This window comes from Hemicordylus capensis, chromosome 14, assembly GCF_027244095.1.
Source record: "Hemicordylus capensis ecotype Gifberg chromosome 14, rHemCap1.1.pri, whole genome shotgun sequence".
In the NCBI taxonomy this organism is placed as follows: domain Eukaryota; kingdom Metazoa; phylum Chordata; class Lepidosauria; order Squamata; family Cordylidae; genus Hemicordylus; species Hemicordylus capensis.
This window is the reverse complement of record NC_069670.1, coordinates 12368362-12393450: the sequence shown is the minus strand read 5'-3', so window position 1 is coordinate 12393450 and position 25089 is coordinate 12368362. Positions and strand designations below refer to the sequence as shown.

The following is a 25089-nucleotide window of genomic DNA, read 5'->3' as shown; positions in this document are numbered from 1 at the left end:
GGGCCAAGGGCAACATAGGAACAAATGAAGCTGCCATATACTGAGTCAGACCCTTGGTGTCCATCTAGCTCAGGATTGTCTACACAGACTGGCAGCGGCTTCTCCAAGGTGGCAGGCAGGAGTCTCTCTCAGCCTATCTTGGAGATGCTGCCAGGGAGAGGACTTGGGACCTTCTGTTCCATTGGAACAGGGGGGAGTCCATCTTCTTCAGCTTTTTGGGGGAGTTGAAAAGCAGTATGAAGTACAGAAAGGCGGGATAGTTGTTGGTTTTGTCATACACCACGCACTATGTTTATCCCTGGTATGCGGCTGTTTCCTCTGTTTATCTAAGTGGATCTGAACTCTCTTATTGGTGTGGCTGATTGTTGTGTGAAGTTCACCAGCCCGTGGGTTTAATTAATTGCCACATGCAGGCAATGTTGTTCTTTATAATTTTGTTGTTGCTTTTGTTGTAAACAATGTTGTTGTTTTCTGGATGTTTTCCTGGGCCTCGAGGGTTTTGTTTTATTGATGCATTGATTCGGATTTTCAAGTTTGCAGGAAGAAAGAAATTAAGCAAGCTGCTAAAGGCCGACGGTGCGCAGGGAGGGGGCTAGGAAGGAATCCCGAGTGACCCAAGGAAAGAGAGCAGGTGTGACTCCTGTTGTTTGCTAGTGACAGGCCTATCCAGCCCCTGGACACTGGGGCAGGGGAATACTGCCTGACAAAAATGCTTTTTAATGAAACTGTTTAGGAAATTCCAAAGTGATGATTCTCCCCCTGGGGCCTACCCACTTCTTTAACTGGACAGACTGAAATACCAGCCTGAGGCCTGGCAGGAAAGAAAAGTGGGGTAGAAAATACCATATGCAAAGGTCATAATGTCCTCTCTTGATTAAAGGCATTGCATCCGTTTAAGTGAGCTTCAAAATTAGCATTTGAATATTAAAAAAAACACAAACAGATCCCACCAATCCTTTCCCACTTTCCCATAGGCATTGCTCAATTCCAGCTGGGCAACCAGATGTAAACCATCACAGAAGCAACTCTGAAAAGAAGATACTCCTACTTGTAATGTTTTAAAGTCAACCAATCACATTTATTTATACACCCCCTTTCCCACAAAATCATGGCCAGGGTAGCTCACAATAAGACAAGTTACAACAACAGAAATAATAATAATAACAACAACAACAATACACTTAAACACAATCTTTTACTTGGTAAATCTTTTTCTTTGCAACAAGCCATTTCCACATACCAAGATTTAACCACGTTTCTTCTTGATGTTGGAATGAACCCAGAGTTACCCCCTAAGGCACAACTGCCCACCGCCCCCCATTTTCCTGGACTACCATAATCCCCTGCCACAGTGGCCAAGAGTCAGGGATGATGGGAGTTGTAGTCCAACATCGGCAGCCCTGCCCTAAGGTGACCACTTTGCATGTATCTAACAAAGTGCTCTCTAGTGCAGAAAAAGCTCCTGCTGTAGTTCAGTTCTATCGCCTTTGAAGAGACAACATTTGTTTTGGTTGCAGCCAAGTGATGCATCACTAACCCACCGGAAAAAAAACAGATTAACGGATAGTTTTGTTTCTTCTCCCAAGCACCTCATTTTCCAAAGCCAAGGTAGTAATCGGAAGACAGGACGTAACTAGGGCTTAGTGTGTTATTTTTGTTATCATTTTATTTTTGTTTTTAATTAAGCACTAGCCAAGCCTCATCTCTCAATTACTACCTCGGCCTTGGAAATTAGGTGCCTGGGAAAGAACAAAATTGTGGTGTGTGTTTTTTTATCTAGCTGGGTGTTAATTCTGCTGCAGCCAAAGCCACCAATAGGTGGATCTCAATCTCAAAGACAATGCACACGATGTAGTCACTCAGATGACTCAGGCCAATCAAAAATCCTCATCTCAAAGCCAGGACAAATAGCAGAAAACAAAACATTGCTTATTTACTGCTCAGTTTTTATCCCGCCCTTCCTGTAAAGCAGTGCAAGGTAACCACCTGCTTTTAGTCTCACAACAACCCTTTGAGGTAGGTTAGTCTGAGGGCCACAGACAAGATTCCAGAGATCTGCGACTGGCTGCATTTTTGCAAAAAGCATCTGGAAGGGGAAATTTGGGACTCTGGCGTTTTCCCACTGCCCTCCCCATGAAAATTAGTCCATCAATAAGGCACACAGGTGATTTATTGAACCACAACACAATGAAATAAATTTAAAGTTCCAAACATGTTTCCAGCCATGTTGCTTTTGTTCAGAGGAAACATCTCAGAAACAAATACGTATTCTTGGGAAACTTGCAGGAGAGTAACACTTAAAAAGAACTTAACAACACAAAACATACACACTCACACACACACGTAACAATGAAAATGCTGTCTGATATGCAGTTCTTAAAATCCCAGCTTCTGGACTGAGAACAGCCTCCAAAATAAACATTTAAAACGGCCACGCTGTTAACAAATCAAACAACTGACATCAGTACGTGATCAACTGTATCTCGCCAGAGAACGTATGCGGTCTCAAAACATGGATCCCCGCCCACTTCATTTAGTGAGACATTTGTACCAGGGGGTACAGTCTATGCACATTTACTCGAGAGTAAGCCCCCCTGAATTGAGTGGGATTTGCTTCCAAGGAACCAAGCCTTGGGATGGGCTGCTTCTAGAGTCTGCAGTCCTTTTCTGTATAAAAAGATGCTCGTGAAAGATCAAGCAGTTTTCACAATGTGCAATGCTGTTCTTCTAATACTGCCTCTTCGCATCTGTGGTGGAGTTTTTTCCAGTAAACATTCAAAGCTGCCACCAAAATAATACTTAGCATTTGTATAGTGCTTCATAGGTCTTATCTTCACAACAACCCTTTAGGGTAATTAAACAAAAAACAAAAAAAACCCGTATTGCATTTGTGGAAGAGAGGCTGAGAGAGGGGAGTTTGCTTCAGGGGCCTAGGACATCTTCTTCTTTATGAAGCAAAGCTACAACATCTGGGTCTTTTTAGTTTAGAAAAAAGGCAACTGAGGGGAGACAAGAGAGAAGTCTATAGAATTGTGCATGGTGTGTGAGAGAGAGATACTCAGCATGTGTATAGCACTTTGGAACAAAATGCTTTACACGTACATTATTTCCTTAAGAATCCTTGCAACACCCCTGCAAGGTAGACAAGGTACCTGGTGGGGAGTCAAACCCTGGCTTCCCTACCCGGCCCTAACCCTAACTGTGGGTGTCCAACACATGGGACATCGTTCATTAATTCATATATGACGACAGGGAATGGATGCTGATTGCATCCCATGCTGGCCAACAAACTGAGATCTCTGGCCCCAGAGTTGAAGGGTGGGAAATCGGAAACACTGAAAGGGAGGGACGGTCACCCAGTGGGAGCGCATCGGCTTCGCTAGCAGAAGGTCCCAGGTTTAATCCCTGGCATCTCCACACAGGGCTGGGGAAGACCCCATTTGAAATCCCTGGAGAGTTGCTGCCGGTCAGAGCCAGGTGGACCAAGGCTCTGACTCCGCAGACAGCAGTTTCTTAAGCGCGGAACTTACCACCATCATGTCCCTCCCCCCGCCCTTCCCCAACGCCCCACGTCCGACTTATATCAAAAGCCCCTCCTTGCTGGGTGACCGCATCATCGTGACCGCCCCCTTGTAAGCCTTGGTGTCTCCATTTTTCCAGCGGACGCAGCCGGGGTCTGAGGTGACCGTGGAGAACTGGTGCGGGTTGGAGTAGATGTGGGGCCGCGGGGTGGAGATGTCGCGGCTCTCCCCCTTGGTGTAGTCCCCAGGGGCGTAGGGGTCCCTCCCTTTCACAGGGTAGAAGGGGTCAGCGGCGTCGCCCTGTTCCGAGCTGGGGGGAGACGGGATCTCCGGCGTCAGGACCATGCTCACGTCGCTGTCGGGGGGAGACGTCATCTTGACCTGGACGATGGGGGGCGCGTACTTGCGGCACTGGGCGTACTGCGGGGTCCGCGTCTGGTAGCCGAGCAGGGAATGGAGGCTGCTCACCCGGCTGAAGGCCTGGCTGCAGGGCCTGCTCGGGGGCGCGTCGGCATCCACGCTGCAAAGAGAGGGAAGGAGAAAACACACCGCCGTCAGCTCAAGGCGGAAAGTGGGTAGCGGGTGCCATTCGACAGCCTGTGGTGCCTCGTGGGTAGCAGCCACCTAAGAACCCCAGAAGCCACCTAATGGGCCAGCGGGGAAATGACTTGACTAGCAAGCCCGAGGTTGCCGGTTCGAATCCCCGCTGTGCAGAAGCAATATATGAAGATGCTGTAAGGCATCGACTCACACTGTGCGGGAAGAGGCCATGGGAAACCCCTCCTGTGTTCTGCCAAAGACAACCACAGGGCTCTGTGGGTGCCCGGAGGAGTCGACACCGACTCGACGGCACAACTTACTTACTTAAGAACCCCTGAAGGCGTCCCTGGGTAGAAGCTGGAGAAAACCGCCCTGCAGCTACCATTCAGCTACACAGAAAGAATCCTTGCTTTCTGCTGAGAGGGGCAGACGCCTGGCTGGCAACAGACCGTCCTCACAGTAGCAGCCCTCCTGAACCGGACCAAAGGTCCATCCGTCCAGCATCCTGGTTTCCGGGCAGATGCCTCTGGGAAGCCAACCGTTTCCCAATGTAACTTCTCAGCTGTGGGAATTCTAGGTAGAGTGCCCCTGAACACAGGGGTTCCATCTAGCCAGCATGACTAAGAGTGATAGCTAGACCTCCATGGATGTGTCAAACCTCTTCATGCCACCTGTGGGCTTAATAAGGGAAAGAGAGCTGGCTTTGCCCTGTCCTGGATCTTGCTTGGGTTGCCCGCCATTTGGGGAAGAAAGCATCCTGCTCGTGTAACCTGTCTGTAATTGTGAATCAATGTCATATCCCTCGATCGCAAGAACACAAAGAGTGCCTATTACTCTCTCCTGACCAGGAAATGGAGGCTGTTAATGGCATCCGCTTTGGAGCTCCCGACTGTTACGGGAAGGGAGGGGTGCATTACAGCCGACTGAGGAATTCACGGCTTGCTCTTCCCAAGCTCCTGGCGGACCACAATTATTACTCATAAAATCTAGGTGTTGCTGCTTGCATCTCCCAGTTCTGGGCCTCGTTTTTCATTCCTTTCTTCTGATCGGCTTGGGATGTTTCTTTTGCTCGTGACTAATTGTTAGTCCATGTTTTACTCTGTGCAGATTTCCCCACCTTTTTACCTTCACAACAACCCTGAGAGGTCGGCCAGGCCGAGAGAGGGCCGCTGACCCCAAACCACCCAGTGAGCTTCCTGGCTGAGTGGAGGTTTGAACCTGTGTCTCTCCAGCCCTTCTCCACGCACAACAGTTTGCTGTCTCCCACCTCCTTCACAAATTTTATCTCTTGCTTATTAGTTGTCAACAGAACTGGCAGCTTATCGTCTGCTATCAACTGTAAAACACCTAGTTGTTTAGATGCTTATGCTCAGAATATGATAATAAAAGGCTGGGAGTCAAAATAATTATCCTTGTGTGTAAAATATTATACAAAATACTCTTTTTATAACTTGCCTTTCCTCTTGTGTCGGTGGAGAGGCTACCCAGAAAACAGCCAAGAAGAGGCTTGTTGGGGCCTTGGGCTGCTGAAGGATGGAGAGCCCGTCTTGTGGCAGCAAGCATGAATTGACCCTGTTGCTAAGCAGGGTCTGCCCTGGTTTGCATTGGAATGGGTCACTGCATGTGTGAGCACTATAAGAGATTCCCCCTTAGTGGGTGAGGCTGCTCAGGGAAGAGCACCTGTCTGCTTGGCTGTAGAAGGTCCCAAGTTCTTTCCCTGGCAGCATCTCCAAGATAGGGCTGAGAGAGATTCCTGCCTGTAACCTTGGAGAGGCCGCTGCCAGTCTGGGAAGACAATAATAAGCTAGGTAGACCAATGGTCTGACTCGGTATATGGCAGCTTCCTAGGTTCCTACGGCCTGATTTCACAACTGCACAAGCATGGTGGACTTCTATGCTGCCCGGTTCATTACTGCTTCCGCTTTAGGTTTTACGAATACGACAAATATTTATATACCGCTTTTCAACCAAAGTTCCCAAAGTGGTTTTACATAGATATAAATAATTAAATAAAATGGCTCCCCCTGTCCCCAAAGGGCTCACAGTTGTTATTATTTCTGTTTTTATGGGTTATTAGATTTTTAAAGAGAGATCATTTTTTTATATTCGTATAATTTTAATTAATTAAATTTAAAGTAAAAATAAAATAAAATAATTTAAATTTAATTAAATTTTAATTTTTAATTTAAATGTAATTAATTTGGACTTTAATTACGTATTTTAATTTCTGAGATCAGCTGTACCTTTTTTGTGTTTTAATTGTGCCTTGTTTTAACTATACTGTAAACCGCTTTGAGATTATTTTAATGAAAAGCGGTATATAAGTGGAACAATAAAATAAATAAATACAGTCATCCCTGGCCAACTGCAGGCTTCCTAACTGCGATTTTGAGCATCCACGTCTGGGAAATTGTGCCAGGTTTCGCCAACCGCAACCCGAGTATCCACAGATTGGTGAGATAGTTTGGCAATTTGGGGGTGTTTTTCATGATTTTAGGGGGTGATTTTCAGAGATTTTTTTCCTCCTTTTTCTTACTGTATTTTGCGGTCCTTTCACGACCACGATTCCCCTAACCCCGTTTGCCGTTGATTTCAATGCGTCGCCAACCGCGAATTCACCAACGGCGAGGTTTTCCCGGAACAGAACCCTTGCGGTTGCCCAGGGATGACTGTAACTATAAGTTCCACAGGTGTACCCCAGGAAAACAGGCGCGCCCGCAGAGGGCAAGCCAGGCCGGCCCCATCCGCTCCGCTCACCAGATCTCGCTGGCCTTGGTCTCGCCACACTGCTCCTGCTTCTGGCCTCCGCGACAGCAGCTGCAACAGCAGTCCCAGCAGTAGTCCGTCCCGCAGTAGCAGCCCAGGCAACCCCCACAGCAGCCCTTCCCCCAGCAGCAGCACCAACAGCACCAGATAATGCCCCCGATGATCAGCGCCAGGGCGAGGAGGCTGATGAGGATGGAGCCCCCGATGATCCAGCCACGGTTGAATCCTGCAATGGGCAGAGCAAGCAGAGGACGGGCTTGAAATCCGCCTTCTTCCCTCTCGGGCACTTCGCAGGGGGAAGCGGGGTGTGCGTGTGTGTGCTGCTGGCCCCATCCCCAGATCCAAGACCGCCACCCCAGTTTCCCTCCATCCTGCCTATTTCCTCCAGACCCCGTTCTGCCTGCCGTATCCTGTATCCTACCTTGGCTCGCCAACTGGGGCTGAACTGCAACTCCCAGCAGCCCCCAGGCACCATGAGGGGCAGCAGAGGGTGGTGGGAATCATAGCCCAGCAACATCTGGAGAGGCGAGGCCAGGTGGCCTGCCTCTGCGGTCTTGGCTGATGCTGCAACGGCCCTCCCTCCCTTGCTATCACATCGTGACCTGCTTTTGCTCCCTGCTTTTCCAAGAGGCAAGGAGTTCCAGGGACCCAGTGCTACTTGGGTACCCGTTGGCCTCAGGGGGGAGATCACTGCAAGGCGGCTGGCCTCTTTGGAATACTTGCTTTAATACCAGGTGCTCAACTTTGGCCCTCCTGCAGCAGTCGGCCTACAACTCCCATAATCCTCGACTCTTGGCCACTGTGGCTGCGGATGATGGGAGCTGAAGTCCAAAAACAGCTGGAGGGTTGAAGCTGAGCAGCTCTGGTTTAATATTTACTAATCTACCAGCCCAGCATCAGATCAACATAAGGACAGTCCTGCTGGATCAGGCCCAAGGCCTATCCAGTCCAGCCTCCTGTTTCACACAGTGGCCCAGCAGATGCCTCTGGGGAGCCCACGGGTAAGAGGTCTGTGCATGCCCTCTCTCCTGCTATGGCTCCCCTGCTTTTTGAGGCCTTGGGCTGCTGAAGGATGGAGAGCTGGTCTGGTGGTAGCAAGCATGACTTGTCCCCTTAGCTAAGCAGGGTCCACCCTGGATGCATATGTATGGGAGACGTTGTGTGAGCACTGCAAGAGATTCCCCTCAGGGGATGGAGCTGCTCTGGGAAGAGCAGAAGGTTCCAAGTTCCCTCCCTGGCAGCATCTCCAAGATTGGGCGGAGAGAGATTCCTGCTTGCAACCTGGGAGAAGCCGCTGCCAGTCTGTGAAGACAATCCTGAGCTAGATGAACCAATGGTCTGACTCAGTATATGGCAGCTTCTTATGTTCCAACTGGGATTGAGAGGCATCTTGCCTCTGTGCCTGGAGGAGGCCCACAGCCTCCAGACTAGTAGCCATTACTAGACCTGTCCACCATGAATCTGTCTAAGCCCCTTTTCAAGCCATCCAAACTGGTGGCCATCACCACATCCCATGGCAGAGAATTCCATAGATTAATTCTGTGCTGCATGAAAAAGTACCTCCTCTTGTCAGTCCTCAATGGAGGTGAAACAGGGGAGCACTCCCATCAATCACCAGCAGGTTACATCATATTCCAGAGAACCAGCCCCAAGGTGATTCACAGCTGTCGTGCTTAGTGGGTTCATTCTAAAAACCTGCCTGCCTCTGTCTTCGCCCATCAGCTCTCTCCGCCTCTCTGCTACCTGTCAGCTATTTCTCTTTGGCTCACCACACAGACACCCCCAGCCAGCACGGTTCCCTCTGATTCCCAGATGCTGATGACTACAACTCCCAGCATCTTCAGCTGCCAAGGCCTTTGGCTGGGAATTGTGGGCGTTGTAGTCAACATCTGGTAATCCCTGTTAGAGGGAACAGTGCTGACTAGGGGTGGGGGGGAAAGGAGGGGGACGGTGCCAGCTCACACTCCCCCATTAAACCCACTCCCAACCAGGTGGCCAAGCCTCTCTTATTCCAGGGGGACCTTTCAGTCCTTAAGAACCAAGTGCCCCCTCCCCAGAACTGTCAGCCAAAGACACTGCCCGACAGCAGAGTTCACTCTCAGGCATCCCCAACGGCAAACCTGTTGAGGCCAGTTAACAGTCTACCCCACTGCTTAGTGCAGACCTCAGCTACAGCACCCCTCACAGATGCGTCCGCAGCCTGTTTGGAGACCTGAATTTTCTTCCCTCCAGAGTAGAAAATCTCTGGTTGGTGACTACAACTCCCAGCATCTTCAGCTGCCATGGCCTTTGGCTGTGAATTGTGGGCCTGGGGCCTTAGCGTTCATATGCACGCTTCTGTTCTCATGCGTACTAGAGCCAAGAGGCACGCACCTCTTCTAGAGACCACCAGGGGAACTGGGGGGTCTAGAACTTATGGATCCCTCCCACCAGCTGAACCTAGAAGGGCCGCAACACTTAGTAGCTCACCCCAAGAGCCTTTTCACAAGATGGGTACCGGAAAACAGGATCTGTCCACGGTAAACAGGGGTGGTTTAACAGGAGCACCCATGGATACTCTCATTCATTCATTCATTAAACTTGCCATGGATACTCTCATTAATTCCCACACCGAGAATCACCGCCTAAGCACCTGTCCTCCTCCTCTTACATCCTACAGAAGGAATCCGAAGTCTACTGTCTTGCAGGTTGTTTATTAGGACCAACCCAAACAGAACAGAGTTTGCAGCAGCAAGCGTAAAAGTTCTCTGGATTCCCAAATGCTTCAGCAGGTTGGCAAAAATGGACAGAGGGGGTGGGGGGAGAAGAGAAAAAAGCCCCTAGAACACCCCTCCAGCCCCTCTAGATAAATACCAAACCCATCAGAGTATGCCCCTTTCCCATTGACCCCCTGGAGAAGGTTTTTCTGCAAGAGGGAAGTGCAGCTCTTTCAAAAGAAACCGGGTCTTCCTCTCTGCACTGTCCCTGACAGTTATACTAGAATTATTGAGCTTTCTGCCTGGACAACGAGCTCCTGGCCTCTCCTACCGTTGAAGCTGATCTCCACCGAGCAATAAGCAATGCCCACGTTGTTGCCCACACTGCACTGGTAGGTTCCTACATCGTCATCACACAAGTCGTAGATGTGATAGTCGCCGGGGACAGAGCCTGGCGGGAAGAAAGGGAGGGTTAAGCATCGATTTCTCAGAGCTACCCGCTCGTGATTTTCTAGCATTCTGTCACACTGGGCTGAGCACCACTGGGTAGCCACTTCTCGGAAGGAAACTGGCTTCTCCATTAAAACATATCGAATCCAATTAATTTATTGCAGTCCAGGACCAACAATAAAAAAAGTACAGACATATACACATGCAGAAATAGCAATAAAGTAAAAAGTGTGCCGTCAACTCGATTTCGACTCCTGGCACCCACAGAGCCCGGTGGTTTTCTTTGGTAGCATACAGGAGGGGTTTGCCATTGCCATGTCCCACACAGCATGAGATGATGCCTTTCAGCCTCTTCCTATATTGCTGCTGCCTAATATAATACCAGTGGGGATTCGAACCGGCAACCTTCTGCTTGTTAGTCAAGCATTTCCCTGCCGTGCCACTTAAGGTGAGCAGAATTGGCAATACATTTCCCAAAAAACTCTCTCTAATATAATGACACCTATGCCCTTACTACATTTAGCTGAAAAAATTAACCATCTGTTTCCTAATAGCACAAGCCATCACACAAAATTCTGCCACTTTAACAGTTATTTCAGTATTAGAATCAGAAAGGAAAAAGGAAGTATAAAAATTTTCTGGCCTGCCCATGACATTAAAATGTAAGACTAGAAAGATAGTGCTTCCGAGGAAGAACACATTCACAAGAGGTCACTTTATGTTATGATCTGTATGCCATTTTGACACTGGTTCTGACATCTCAAACAACCACGGTTTATTTTGTCTAACCATGGTCCATAAACATGCCTGGTTCTGTGCCAGCCAAATAACCATGGTTTATTTCAGGCAAACTATGCGCTGAACCCAGGCTTTAAAACTGGATGGCCTGTCCTAACCATGGTACTGCGTGATGTCTAAACGACAAATCATGGTTTAATCTTGGCTCCAACTCCATACTGACACAGAGAGAACATTTTATTTGTTTGTGTGAACTGCCTTGAGACATTTGTTAAAATAAGGGGGAGGCAAACAAAGACTGTTCCCTGTTCCAGCACCTAGTCCTCAAGCACCTAGTCCTCAAAGATAGACTACTTCTGTGCATAGATGAGGCTCTATTTCATTACTGTAGTTAAAAGTCCTCGAAATACCCAACCTCCTCTGTGAGTTTACCCAGTTCCATTTAGAAAGAAAAGCTGCCTTTAGAAAGAAAAGCTGCAGCCATCGCAAAATCTTGTGGGAGGGAGTTCCACAGTTAAGTTCCACAGGCTTAATTCTGCATTGCCGCCAACACCGTCCTAGTCCTCCATCAGACATGCAGGAGGACATCCCCGCTACCTTTCCCCCCACCCCCCTGATGTTGTCACTCACCAACTGTTCCTCTACCAGGAATCCAGTCCCGGAACTGCTTCCCATGCGTCATGGTCCAGCGGTATTGGAGAGGCGGGGAGCCCATAGAAGAGATGCAGCGCAGGGTGATGTCTTGTCCATAGGCTATGTCGCCAATGATGTAGCACTCGGGTGCCAATGGTCTTTCTGTGGTGGAAAGACTGTCGTCAGGACTGTGAGTCCTTTTTATGCCCAGAACTGTCCGCCAGTTACACACTCCCCCTTGGACTCGCTTGGCCAACAGAACCTGAGCAGGGACGGTCGAGTGCATTCAGCATACTATTTTGCCCTTTTTAGAAGTATTCCTGCAGCAGACTTGGAACCCCCTTGCTGCTGGGTATTCCTGGATGCTCGGAAAATTTCTACATTATGCTCCTGTTATCAGGCAGACACTGCCAACAGCATGATGTAGCTACATTCTGTGTGGTGGTGGTGGTGGAGATTCAACAATAACTAACAACCGACCCTTAGGTCAAGATAGCATCAGTGATGAATGCGGACTGCACTTCTCATCGGTTGGTATGAAATGTTTATTCCATTTACAGGAGGACCCTGATATTCGTGGGGGTTCTATTCTGCGGTTATACCGCAGATATGGAAACCATGCATATCGAGGCATTGTTTTAATGGGGAACTGGGGGTTAGGTCCCCAGAAAAATGCCAAAAAATGCTGATTTTCAATCTAATGTGGAGGGGATATGTGTGGAGGGGAGCTTCTTACCATGCTTTGCTGATCCTCCTGTGTCGTGTTGTGCACCCGGAATGCCCGAAAATCGGCTGGAAATCGCCACTTCTTTTAAAAATGGAAGCCGTTTTGTGGCTCCGAGAAACACAATGCACAAGGTCGTCGTGTCCCCCTGCCCTGCGTATGCCGAGGCCAGGTATCTTTTACCTGGCCGCAGATACACAAATCTGTGAACAATGAATCTGTGGATAACAAGGTTTCCCTGTACTTTTATTTTGTACTGATGTCTGCATTTGATTTGACCTAAGCTCATAATAAAATTTATCATATGTGTTATCATCACACTCCCAATTTGTTGGAGGCACAGGGAAACGGAATCAGTTCTAACCTGGCAGCACCCAGAGACAAGGTCAAGCAAGTATCCTGTTTTACAGACCAAACCCAACACTAAAAGGCATCTGATTTTTCCCTGCATAGCATATGTAGGGGAACCACTTCCCACAACCATATCCCTCTTCTCGTTTCATGAAATAAAGATGGAATCAAGTCCTAAACAGTCTCTTATACCATGTTGTTGCTGGGTCCACATACTAAACTAACCACTTTTCCAAAAAAATATAATTTTGCATATTCATTGTAAAACCAGATACTTGCCATTTATGTTAAATAAACATTTTAATTGGTTAATTAATTGGTTTTTATTTATTGCAACCCACCTAGAGTTACTTAGATGGGGTGGTATAAAAATATATCAAATAAATGAATCATAAGTGAGATACCTAGGTGTCCCCTCACCCACTTTATTTTTCTTTTAAAATTATCAGCTACAATTCTTCTTTTTACACTCCAAGTTCTTTCTCCATTTTCATCATTTCTTTAACCTGAGCGTCTGAAGAGAGGGACCTGCACTGTAGTTCTGTACAGCACCAAGCATATTTTAGCCCCTTTAAAAAATAATAAATTAAAACGGTGTCCCCTGAGGGATGGAGCTGAAAGCCCCCCACCCACTGCCACCAGCTGGAGCAGAACAGCTCACCTCCCAAATTAAGACCCAGCAAGACCCACCTTGCACAGTAATCGTGACTTTACGGGTGGCCTCTGTGGTTTTCTTCACCGTGCATTCATACGTGGCTGAATCGGCGATCTGTAAGTCACGAAGCTGCATCGAGGCATCATACTGACTCGGGTCAGGAGACATGAACCCCACCCTCTGCTGGAGATCAGCAGGCCCACCATGGATGACGCGGTGATCGTGGTATCCCAACAACTAGTGGCAAAAAACCAAAAATATTTCAGACAGAGAAGAGCAGTCAGTGCTGGGCGTGGGCCACAAGGTCACTCAAATGCCAAACAGTGGAGGTAGTGTGACCTGCAGAGCTCCATGTAAGTGCCTAGACCCCGTCGTCACACAGGTCTTCCAGACACCGTACAGACAACCAAGTCTCAGAAGCCCGAGAGGTGGCAAGAGTTAGAAAAGTCACTTGCCCCTCCCACGCCTAAGGAACCCAGAATAAATTATGCTAACGGCTCAACAAAAATTGAGTACATCATGGTTTTTTCATTTTAGAATTAAACTGGAGGAGAGATGTCAGAAGCTGAACACAAGTCTTATCAGAAGGGCATCGAGGCAGAACCACACCCCCCCTGGGAGTCCAGGTTCGATAAAAGCTGCACTCCTCTGCAAGGTTAATGAAGTGTTTATACCGTCCAACTTTCAGTCCCGCAAAGCAGCTTACAAGAACCAGCTAGCCCCACTGTGGGTGCATCCAGACTTAAGTTAAGTCACAACTACATCCCACTGAAACGACAATCGATGAGCTTTATTTCGGTCTTTGACCAGCATACCCTGAAACTACGACTAACTTGTCTCACTGATTCCAGTCCTGCTCTGTTCTCTCTTGTACCTTGACAAATAGGGAAGAGAGCTGGTCTTCTGGTGGCAAACATGAATTGTCCCCTTTGCTAAGCAGGGCCCACCCTGGTTTGCACTGAAATGGGTGACTCCATGTGTGAGCACTGTAAGACATTCCCCTCAGAGGATGGAGCCGCTCTGGGAAGAGCAGAAGGTTCCAAGTTCCTTCCCTGGCAGCATCTCCATGATAATGCTGAGAGAGATTCCTGCCTGCTGCAACCTTGGAGAAGCCGCTGCTAGTCTGGGTAGACAATACTGAGCTAGATGGACCAAGGGCTGGACTCTGCAGAAGGCAGCTTCCTATGTTCCTGATTAACTGGCTTCGATGTTGTCCACTAGACACACTAAAAACGGAGAAAGCCGTTCACTTGGAAACAGGCTCCTCTGCGCTTAGGAACATATGAAGCTGCCTTCTACAGAGTCAGATCATTCATCCATTGAGCTCAGTACCAGCTACCTTGACTGGCAGCAGCTCTCTTTCAGGCTCAGGAGTCTTGCTCAGCCCCACCTGGAGATGCTGTCAGGGAGTGAACCAGGGACCTTCTGCATGCCAAGCGGGTGCTCTGCCCCTGAGTTACTGCCCCATCCCCGGACTTGTGGCGTAGTAAAAGCGTACTGGAACCGGCCGTACAACCTCTTGGGAGCAGCACACAGGGCTTCCGCAGACACTCCAAGGGGCCTTGCTGCTTCTCTCGGCCAGAGGAGGCTCGGGAACAATCCTGTCGTCACCACCACAGCCCGGGGGGCTGAAGTCACTCACCGGGTTGAACACCGGGTTGAACACTCACCGGGTTGCCCTGCTGGTGTGGGCCCGGCTTCACCTGCCTCCACTCAATATCCCAGTCGTTGTCGGGCGTGTTGTCTTCTGGGTCCGAAGAGAAAGGGCAGCCTAGGTTGACCGACTCCCCTTTGGGGACGTAGATGACTTTCTGCCCCTCTTCGTTGATTCTCACCGCCGAACCGGCAGCTAAAAAGACAGACCACCACCCCCAACGCTGTGTAAGTCAGGTTCTTTCAAGACAATAGGGTTCCACGCTAAAAACAACGCGGCCTGATTTCCTTGAGAAGTGGTGTCCATCTCTGGTGCCTGCAGGCTCGGGGGGCATCTTTTGTGGATGACCCTCAAACGTCCGCTCCATACTAGACTCAAATGCCTTGTACCAAATTTGACACCCACGAGCAAACATCTGCCTAATGCGACTGGATTCTGTCCTCCTGTACTTAGCAAAAACATCCAATTTTATTGGTTTTTTCTAAATTAAGAATTCTTTTTACAAAACCCAAACAATCTTCCACGTCGGCTCCTTCAAAACAGAAAGGAAACACCGTGCAACTCTTAAGGTTTTTAAAGAAGGGAAAATATAGGCCAAGAATTGCCTGGTCAAGAACATAAGAACAGCCCAGTTGGATCAGGCACAAGGACCATTTAGTCCAGCATCCTGTTTCACACAGTGGCCCACCAGATGCCTCTGGGGAGCCCACAGGCAAGAGGTGAGAGCAGGCCCTCTCTCCTGCTGTGGCTCCCCTGCATCAGGGGCTGGGATGGTAGGACAGAGAGTGCCCAGAGCCCTCAGAAAGACCCACTGTCGATCCACAATGGGACCACCTAGTCAGGGCCATCCCAACCATGAGGCAAGGTGAAGCGGGAAGCTTCAGGCAGTAGGCATCCTTGGGGCAGGATAGCAGCCTAGCCAGGACCTTCCTATGGATGGGCTGCAGAGGAAGGAAGGCAAAACTGAAACACACGTTTCCTCTTTTCTAACAGGAAAGGAAAAGGAGGGATCTGAAAAGGAAGGAAGGAACCAAAGAGAAAGGGGAAGGGAAGGGGTGCAGTTTGGTGCCATACTCCAGGAACCAAGAAGTCACAGGTGGGCACTGCCTGTGTGTTGCTGGCGGAGTGTGTTGCTGGCGGAGTGACCGCCTGGTGATCTATCCAGGACCCCATGGAAGGTGGCTTGCAGAGGACCCCTTTGCTCCTTGCAGAGGAATCTGGAGCTGGACGGTGCCCCTCTCACTTTATGTCAATGTTTAGACCGGCCTACCCATCAAGCCTGGCGTTCAAGCCCGGTTAGAAAAATGTAAGAGGAGAAAAAGCCCCTGCGAAATAAATTCATGATTGTTTGCTGCCCAAGTATCCTGTCAGAGGATGGCTTGGCCTCTAATGAAACCGATTCATCTGATAAAGCTTGCTTGCTAGAACACAACCTCTCTCCCTGCGTTTCATCTAGCTGTGTTTTGGCATGCCAACACTGAAAACTGGAATGGCTGTTTGGGATTAGGATAATAGAGGGGTATGGTAATCATTAGAAATCAGCAACAGGTTTCCCAACTCTATCCAATAATTAAAATGATGGGATAGCATTCCCTTTGCAGTCTCTTATTTCCCGGGGAAATTTCCTGGTACTTGTCCCCGTGAAGGTTCAACCCCAAACAGACCCCATCTGGATTGGGTTCCATTTATTAAGAACAAATCCACACCCCTGCTCAACAGACGGACTGCCTCTGACTAGGGAGGCTTTGTTTCTAACTTATGAACAATACCCTCAGGTGAATAACCTCCATTTGTCTAATCCTTTTGCAAGAGCAGCCATTGCTTAGAAACTGCACTTTAGCTTCAGGTATCCACCTCTAAAAGCAAGACACCTACTACACAGGGTTATTATCACCTCTAGGGCTAGCTAGATAACAAAATACCAAGGAGGCAATCTGGAGGAAGCAGCTTGCCTGGAAATCATTCCTTGAACTCCTACATGAGGCTGCTTCGGGCTCCTAGAGACTAGAACCAGTGGGCTGAATTCAAGAAGCAGAAACAAACCAGACATTAGGAGGAATGCCCTTTATCCAGTGTTTTTGGTGTTAATAAGCGTTTGTAAAGTGCTTCGAGTGCACAAAGACTTCACACAAATGTATCTCGATGTTCTTGTTTTATTTGCCATTGTTCCAACTGGATTGTCTCTGCAGTGCAATATATATATATATATATATGCATGCAGAATATCAACAAACCATAGAAGCAGGCAGCATCGATAGTCAATGCAAACATGTGAAAGGAAATACAGTTAAGAAAAGAAACTGTTCAACCAACATTGGGGAAATGCAAAACACAACCGTATTGGGGTAACCGGAATGAACATGCTAGCCACCCCCGCCTCATCTCCCCCACACAAAAAAAGAAACCCCAAAGAGCCCTGATGGGATGACGATACAATATAAAGGTAAACACAGCAATTGCCAGTCCCCTTTTCCTGATCGCGAAGGAATGGAGATCTTGTGGCTCCCAAAATAATCTTAATGATTTTGCTTATAACTGTCTGCAGTTGCACAACACAGATATTAAAAAAGGGGGGTCTTACCTAGAAGGAGGCAGAAGAGTAGGAGCTGACCCTGCTTTGGCTGTGCCATGTCAGGCAGATGGTTTTCTGGGCAACCACTGGGAGAGAGGGCAGCAGGATCCCAAGCAACCTGCAGGCTGTCAGAGGCAGTGAGTGAGCGAGTTCCTCCAGCACGGCTCTGTTTTTACCTCCCTGGACTGGCTTCCTCTCTGAGGTCAGGATTCCTTTGGGTTGACTGAGGCAGGTGACGGAGTGCCTCCAACCTGCCAAATGAGCCACAGAGCCATCCCAGTTTCCTTTGGAGTCATTAAGCACCCTTAATTGGGTAACACACTTTCCTCTCAGTTATTTCTACACATACACACACACACACCCCAGGAAGCATGAGAGTCGGGTCTCATGTCGGGATCTGGGGAGCTCCCGTAGGTGTGGCCCGACACCCCGAGGCAAACCCAAAGGCATCTCCTCTGCAGACACAGAAGACCACCCTCGCATCACAGATGGCCGACAGCTTTCAAGCCCCAGGGCTGGCAGAGTGGGTTCCGGGACGCCAGGCCCTGCAGTCAGCACGTGAACAAGGAGGCACTTTGCTCAGTTTAATTTATTAATTCAGTAATTAATTTGCAAGCCTGAAGCCAGGCTGGTAAACTACCACTTCCCCAATTGCCTGTGGTACGGAAACACAGGAGTGCTCCTGAAAAGTTCACATTCCCTGATCTGGTTTGCAAAGTGGAATGGAGGGATGACAAATCCTCCACGGCTCCATTTTTTTATTTTGCATTTTACAGCACTTAGTAAACCCCAATTTCCAGCTCACTTCTCTACCCCAAAGGTTCCTGATGTGCACGTCGATTAACCACTGCAAGAAAGCAATCTCGCCGCAATTGTGCAGACGGCTGAAGCGAGAGATCCTTTCCGTGGGGTGTTTCAATTGGTGTACCCCAACAAAGAGCGGTTCTTTTCTGGGTCAGTTGCCAAACACTTCACCAGCCGAGAAGGATGTAAAGGCTTTATTTGCTCTATAGTAGCAAAGGTCCTGGATAGCTCTCGCTCAAGTCCAAGACCCCGTTCATTTACAAGCATGACATATTTATAACCTAGGAGATGATACATAGGTACTGCCCCTTTCCTTTGTCTGGACTCTCAGCAATCTCGCCGCAATTGTGCAGACGGCTGAAGTGAGAGATCCTTTCCGTGGGGTGTTTCAATGACGCACAGGAGTGCGTGCATATATCAGTAAAACCCTGGCAAAATCTCCATGCAGTTGTACCCCATCCAGATCACCCCTCTGCAGTGTTCCACCAGACACCCCAGAGCAGAAAGAGATGCAGGTCAACAGTAAGCAGCAGCCAGCCAGCCACACACACTCAGATTCCAGAACTGGTTTTAGAGATTCTCCCCCATGAAATCAGAATCCAGGAGGAGGGACACACAGGGCAGAACAAACTCACAGGCCGGTGGAGGGATGGGAAAGACCTGCTTGGCCCTAACTGCAAAGAGTCAGGCAGGGAAAAGATTTTGCAAGCTGGCCAAGAAATTGGTTTCTTCACCTCCCTTCTCAGTTTCATGCTGTCACCCAATTAAAGAAACCTTAGCCACTTAGCCACTCATCAGTCCACACAAACTGTGAATCGGAAGTTTGTGGCACGCTTCGTGTTTTTTTAGAGGATGCCGGTATAGGTCACAGAGGCACTCCCCACCTCTAAAACAAGAGGGAATTCCTCTTGTATGATTAAGTATTATTTACAAAAATAACCCTAACCCCACCCCTCCAGTATACAACTTTTAATAAAATACATACAGTATAGAATAAAAAGCTAATAAAATTAGCTTTAATAAGTCAGAAGACCAGGCTAAAACGTTTGTAACATTTACAAGTTACAAATCTTACAAGTTTCAAATTAAATAAAAAAGTGGAGAACTAAGAACCTATCAGAGATAAGATCTTTAAAAGTCTTTCTAAAAAGATGCATCTTCAATGGTTTCTTAAAAACCACTGAGCAACTATCGTTTCATAAGAACAGCTCTTAAGAGGGCACTTGTTGCTACTGCACTTTTTAGACTTTATTATTATTTATTTAAAATATTTCTATACCGCCCAAAATTTATATTAAAAGTAAACATGTGTTTAAAAAAATCTGCTGCTCAATTCCTTTTTACAGAAAGACAGTTTTGACCAATGAACCTAACCAGTTAATCAACTAAAACACTGGAGTCCTATGTTAAGCAGATGGGCATCTCCCCCCCCCCCCCGCAAATGCATAGGCAAAAAGATTGCCCTCAAGGAGTTTACAATCTCTGTTTTAAATTCTGTATTGGATTGTTGTTATGTATATTTCTATCCCTCCCTTTCTCCAAGGACGCAGGGCGAAATACAAAGTCCCTATCTCTGAGTCACAACGACCCTGCATAGTAGGCTAGGCTGAGAAATGCAACTGGTTGTCCAGACATGCCCAGTGAGCTGGGAGGAGATCTGAAGCTGGAGCGCCCTGATTCTAGCCCTCTTAAGCATTCCACCCTAGTAGGCTTGTAGCCTCACACACCCAGCCTCAATCCTGTGTGGTACCTTGACTCCGTGCCTCCCTTACGATGCGGTCTGAGTCTCCAGCACTGCAAGGGCGTGTCTCCCTGGCGTGGCCCGCTGAGACGGACGAGACTCCCTTTCTATCATCCCTGATCAAGAAGGAAGAGAACTCTGCCGCGGAGCCACCCTGAGCTCTGCAATTACCTTGACACCCTGGAGGGAGTTGGCGGTGACTCTTCTGCAAACTAAACGGAGATATAATTTAAAGGGCAGAGGAAACGAGCATTGGGATGCACACATACACACAGAGGGCTGAATGAACAGGCAAGGCATGAAGACGTTTCCACAGGGACGTCCCTCCGTTCACAAAAAGCGGCCAACCGGTCTCTATAAAAACAGAAGCAGCTCAGGTACCTCCCTGGTTTCAAAAGTCCTCTTAGAAAAATAATAGTAATAAGCATCCTTTGGTTTGAAGGAGTGTTTGGGAACGCTCCACAAGGCCTGAGCTCAGTGATCCTTTCAACCACCCTGGATGGTAGGCCAGGACGGATCATGCACAGACCCATACACAACCCCCACCCCAGGCTTCCGAGATTCCAGACGGGCTCTGGCCCATGAAAGCCCAATACCAGAACAAACCTGTTCATATTTAAGGTGCCGCAAGACCTTTGATTGTTCTGTACTTGCAACAGGCTCTTTGGGTTGCCTCTCTGGGGGAGGGGGAAAAGATCAAGTTTCTAGTCCTTAAAAATGTCTTTAAAATGTCAAAGACAATCTTAAGGACTAGAACCTTGATCTTTTTTTTTTTAATGGAAGCTACGTTTCTCCGCACGCTGAATCCTGCGGCCCAATATTATTTTCTGCATTTGCACAAGGTAATTATGAGAGACCGTACAGGGCTATGGGAACCCTGCTCAATGTTGGTAGTAAGGGCATGAGCAAAGTGGATGGAAACGTATGCATCTTTTTCAACACAGTGACCAGCCAGGTGACGAGAAGTGCACAAGCAAGGCTCGGGGGCCTTCCTCTGCTGTTTGTCTCCCAGCATCTGGTATTCAAATGGACATGCTACAATCCACGAAAGCTGCATTTAGCTAATAGTTGTTGACACAGACATGAGATTTGACTAATTCCCCCCCCCCTTTGTTTCTTTAATAAGGCAGGTCAGGGGATGAAAGCAAGCACCTGCATGCCACCCACACCGGCATTCCAAGGTATACTGCCTCTGTCCATGGAAGTCCTAATTACCCGCCATAGGGCTGGCAACTACTAGGGAAAAAAAAATCCATCTGTTTGCTTAATGAGGCGGGTTAGACAGCAACTTGGTATCTTCACTTCCTAGTTCCAAATGGCTTTCAGGCATTCATCTCAAATTCATGGCCCAGCCTCAAATTCAGGCAAGAAAACCAACAAGATGCATAGCTCGCCCAACGAATATGGGGCAAAACCCCTCACCAGGAGCTGCAAATTCTGATTCTCTCTGGCTGCACCACAGATCTCCGAATCCACCGGAAAATCCACCATTTAAAGCAACCGTTGCTCTTTCCCCCGGTACTTTCTGCTCACCCTGCCTCCCTTCTCCTTCCTCTGCTGTCTCCCTTGCAGAGATATCTGGAATGCCAGCTCCTTCTTGAGGCAAGGACCAAATCTTTCATTCTGTGGAAAGCGCCATGTATCTGGATGGCACTGAACAAGTGCTAAGTAAGAGGCATCCCACTCCCTGGCCTTTTTGGAGTTGACAATGGTGCGATGTTACTCGTGTGCCGGTTGCAACGGTAACCATGGTTAGCTGCAAACCTGGATGTACAAAGCAGGTTTAGAACTAGGCTTCCAAGTTCCAGATTGCACATGGAACGCTAACCTTGTGTGGCTCCAAAGAGGAAAGGAAGGGAGAATTTGGAGAGAAAGAGGGAAGAAGTGAGCCTACGGAGAACCCCACTCCTGGAACCATGGCCAGGTGACTCAGTGTGCTAGGTGACTTGCGTGTTTGCCTCTTCCTTAGATCCCTTCATCTTATGTGAATTGCCCCCTACTTGCCTTATTGGAGATAACCCAGGTGACATGCACTATAGTCTTGACACTAGCCATGGTTAGCTCATACACTAGTGTGCAAAAAAGGGGGGTTTCCAAACCTTGGTTCACACATGGGATGCTAACCATGGGTGGTTCCAAAAAGGAAGGGAAGAGCAAGCTCATGAGCCCAAGGTAGGATACTGATTTGAAACATTTACTACTCCCCATCCCCACTCTTCCTCCAAGGAACTCAGAGCATCAGCCATTGTTGTCTTCCCTCACTTCTATCCTCAACCACCACCCTAAGAGGTGGGTTAGGCAGACACAAAGATCAGCAGAAGTTCGCCAGTGAGCTTCATGGCTGATTGGGGGTCTGGCTTTGGCTCTTCCTGCTCCTAGCTCCCCACCACCACGACTGCTAATGGTTAACCATGGTTAGGAGATCAGGAATGCTACGTCCACACTGGGCCACCTCAGGCTCTCCGCTTCAAGGATCCAAAACAGGAAACCACAAAACTCCCCCTCCCGCCTGAACCAATAGCGGCCTTGTGAAGACTGCCCCTTGCCTCCTGACCACCACTTGCGCAATTCAGGATGAAGGCATTCTTTGACAATGGCAGGCTTCTGGGGTCATTGAGTCCCAGGGAGCCTGGCTGCCGCTGACGGGTACTTTGCTGCACCTGAAAGCCGACTTTCCAGGAAGTCAGCATTCCATTCTCTCGAGCAGCCCTTCTAGGTGGGGCCCGCTTGGGCCTATGCTGATGCCAATTGCTACAGCACTGAGCTCACTTTAATTAAATCGGCCTCTAATTAGAGCTTGGGATTCGGGCCGGTCAGATACTTGTGAGTTTGAGGAGAGCACCTTACCACGTTCAGTTTGAAGCAGCAGCCAGTGTGCTGGCCAGTAAAGCAACTGGGAGACACCCCGCCTTGCAAGGCTGTTGTGCAAGGCCTTCCCTAGACTTCCTCGAACTCCCAAAACTTGTTCCTCAGTGTCAACAGTTTTGGAGATGCAAAAGAGGAACATTTAAAATTAGCCTAAGTGAGTAAAGAGGCACTCGTCACAAGCTGAAGCGGTTTGGCCAGGGGGAAAAAATCAAATACACGAGACATTTCGAACAGAAGCAAGCTGGTTTCCCGCAGTTCTTCTCTCGCAGCTGTTTGTTTTCCTCTTTTTTGGGAGTACTGCCCATGAATATGTGGCAAGAATTGGCAGTGCCATTGGGCAGGCTGAGGACCTAAGAAATTTAATTACAGCCTTGCCAGGACTCGGGCTGAGTTTTATTTACTGCAGCCTTGCTGCAGGCAGCAAACTGGGCAGATTTCCCAACTCCTAAGGGAAGCTCAGCAGCAGGGGATGAAGGCAACTGCCCTTCCGCTGTTTGTCCTCATGATCCAGAGGTAGACTGCCCCTGGACATGGAGGCTCTTATTTAGCCATTACAGCTAATAGCCGTCGTGATTAAAATCCAGGCATCTGGGCGCTCAAGTTCTCTTGGAGGAAAAAGTAGCGCCCTCCTCTCTAGGCCGGTTGCTTACTGCTGCCTTCTGTTTCCAGCTGCACCCAGCCAGATTTCCTGAAAGCCCACCAAGGCAGGCATAAAGGGACTCTGCTGTCTACCCACATTGTCAGATACTCAGAGATAGACTGCCTCTGGACATGGACGTTCCATTTAGCTACCCAGGGGAATAGCGGTCAAGAGACCTACCCTCTTCCATGAATTGGTCTAATCTTTAAAGCCAACTCAAGGTGGCTTGTCGCACCTTGTGGCAGTGAATTCCACAGGTTGACTGTGCAGCAAGCAAAGATGCACCTCCTTTTGCAAGCCCTCAGATTGTTGCCAACAGTGTCACCAGGTGACTCCAAGGGAACGAGAAACATATCATTCCTGGTTTTATAAGCATCACCCAGGTCTCCCTTGGGTCAATTTTTTTTCTTCTAAATTAGACATCTCAGATGCTTTTGTCTTCCTTGAAGATACAGGGACGCAACTCCTAAATCTACTTGTCTTTTTGGAAGGAGACAGGCTTCCAGGATCTGGATCCAGTGTGAAAACAAAGCTGTGAAATATAGGGTTTCGCCACTCTGGGAGTTTTCCCGACTTCCTCCTTTCCTCCCTCTCTTCTTCCAGAATATTCCATAATTCCTCACAACATCCTGCCCAGTCATGTTTCGTCTCGGTGTCTCACCCGAGGCGAGGCCCTCGTAGTAGCTCAGTGACCGTTCTTGCGAATCATTCTCGAGTGGAGACACTCTCCTTCCAGCAGCAACACTCGACCTGTCATGGGGCAGTTCGCCTTTTCTGGATAGCACCAGCATCAGGCTTCCCAGGCTTCCTGCAGCACGCTTCCCCATCACTTAGAGCGCCGTCATGTCTAATCCGGACTGATCTCAGCTAATCCTTTATGACAGGCCTGTCTACTGCTGCAGTGATTATCGTTACACGGTTTGAGAGGCGGGGAAATAGCGGGACGCAAAGGGCCAGCTCGACAATATACGGCGGACGTGGATAATGGCCCCCGATATGGCCGTTTCAAAATGAAAAAAGGCCGCCTGGGGAGGTTTCAGCAAAAGGACTGTGAGGAGGAGCGGTTGAACCGTCCCCGCTCGGGCTGTTTTTCTGGTCAGCAGTGCTCCAGCCACTGAGGAGCTGGAAGATCACTCAGGCGGTCCAGTGAAATGCAGAGGGGAGGGTGACAAAACTTTCCCCCACTCTGCAGAACCTTCAGTCCTTCATTTGCTTCACCGGCGGGGTGTGTGTGTGTGTGTGTTTTTGCAAACTTCACAGCAAGTCATGGCACAGGACTGGGAGAGGAGAGATGCCACCCTACTTGCGTGCGTGTGTGCGTACTGGTCAGCATCTTGGCAAGGGCTCCTAGACCACAAAGCATCCAAGCAGCATTGTAGACCGGGCTGCACAACTTTGGCCCTCCTTCAGCTGTTGGACTACAACTCCCATCATCCCCAACTACTGGCTGGGGGTGATGGAAGTTGTAGTCCAAAAGCAGCTGGCAGGCCAAAGCTGCCCAGCCCTGGTGCAGGCCATGAAGGAGGCTTCTGTCTCTCATAACCTTTCTTTCTGGCCAGGAACCTGACCGCCATTTCCCAAAACTCAGCCGGAAGCCGAGTTTCTGGGAATGCAGAAACGAGCACTCGCTGGCACAAGAGGACAGGGCAGGAGACCCCCGTCGTGTGTATGTGACCCACAGGAGCTGGGTCTCTAATGGTTCGGACGGCAGGGCTCTGGGGAGCAGGGTCACACAG

The 25089-nt window shown here is 48.7% G+C and overlaps 1 protein-coding gene across 1 annotated transcript; it reads right to left on the bottom strand.

Annotated features, from left to right (window-relative positions):
- Positions 1-1056: 1056 nt before the first annotated feature.
- Positions 1057-25058, bottom strand: LOC128337129 (V-set and immunoglobulin domain-containing protein 8-like). Its single transcript, XM_053277759.1, has 8 exons — positions 19855-25058; positions 17310-17551; positions 14745-14923; positions 13110-13311; positions 11342-11506; positions 9855-9974; positions 6819-7053; positions 1057-4041 (listed from the first exon to the last, which is right to left on the bottom strand). The coding sequence occupies exons 2-8, from the start codon at positions 17356-17358 to the stop codon at positions 3579-3581; spliced, it is 1413 nt and encodes a 470-aa protein (XP_053133734.1). The 5' UTR covers positions 17359-17551; positions 19855-25058; the 3' UTR covers positions 1057-3578.
- Positions 25059-25089: the final 31 nt, after the last annotated feature.

What these genes read in the sequence shown, in the direction of transcription:
- LOC128337129 (XM_053277759.1), bottom strand. Translation starts at nt 17,358, where the DNA reads ATGGCACAGCCAAAGCAGGGTCAGCTCCTACTCTTCTGCCTCCTTCTA. An exon ending in ACTCTTCTGCCTCCTTCTAG is followed by an intron (nt 14,924 to 17,309) that starts GTAAGACCCCCC and finishes CTGTCTTTTTAG; the next exon opens with CTGCCGGTTCGGCGGTGAGA. An exon ending in ACCAAGGCCAGCGAGATCTG is followed by an intron (nt 4,042 to 6,818) that starts GTGAGCGGAGCG and finishes CTCTCTTTGCAG; the next exon opens with CGTGGATGCCGACGCGCCCC.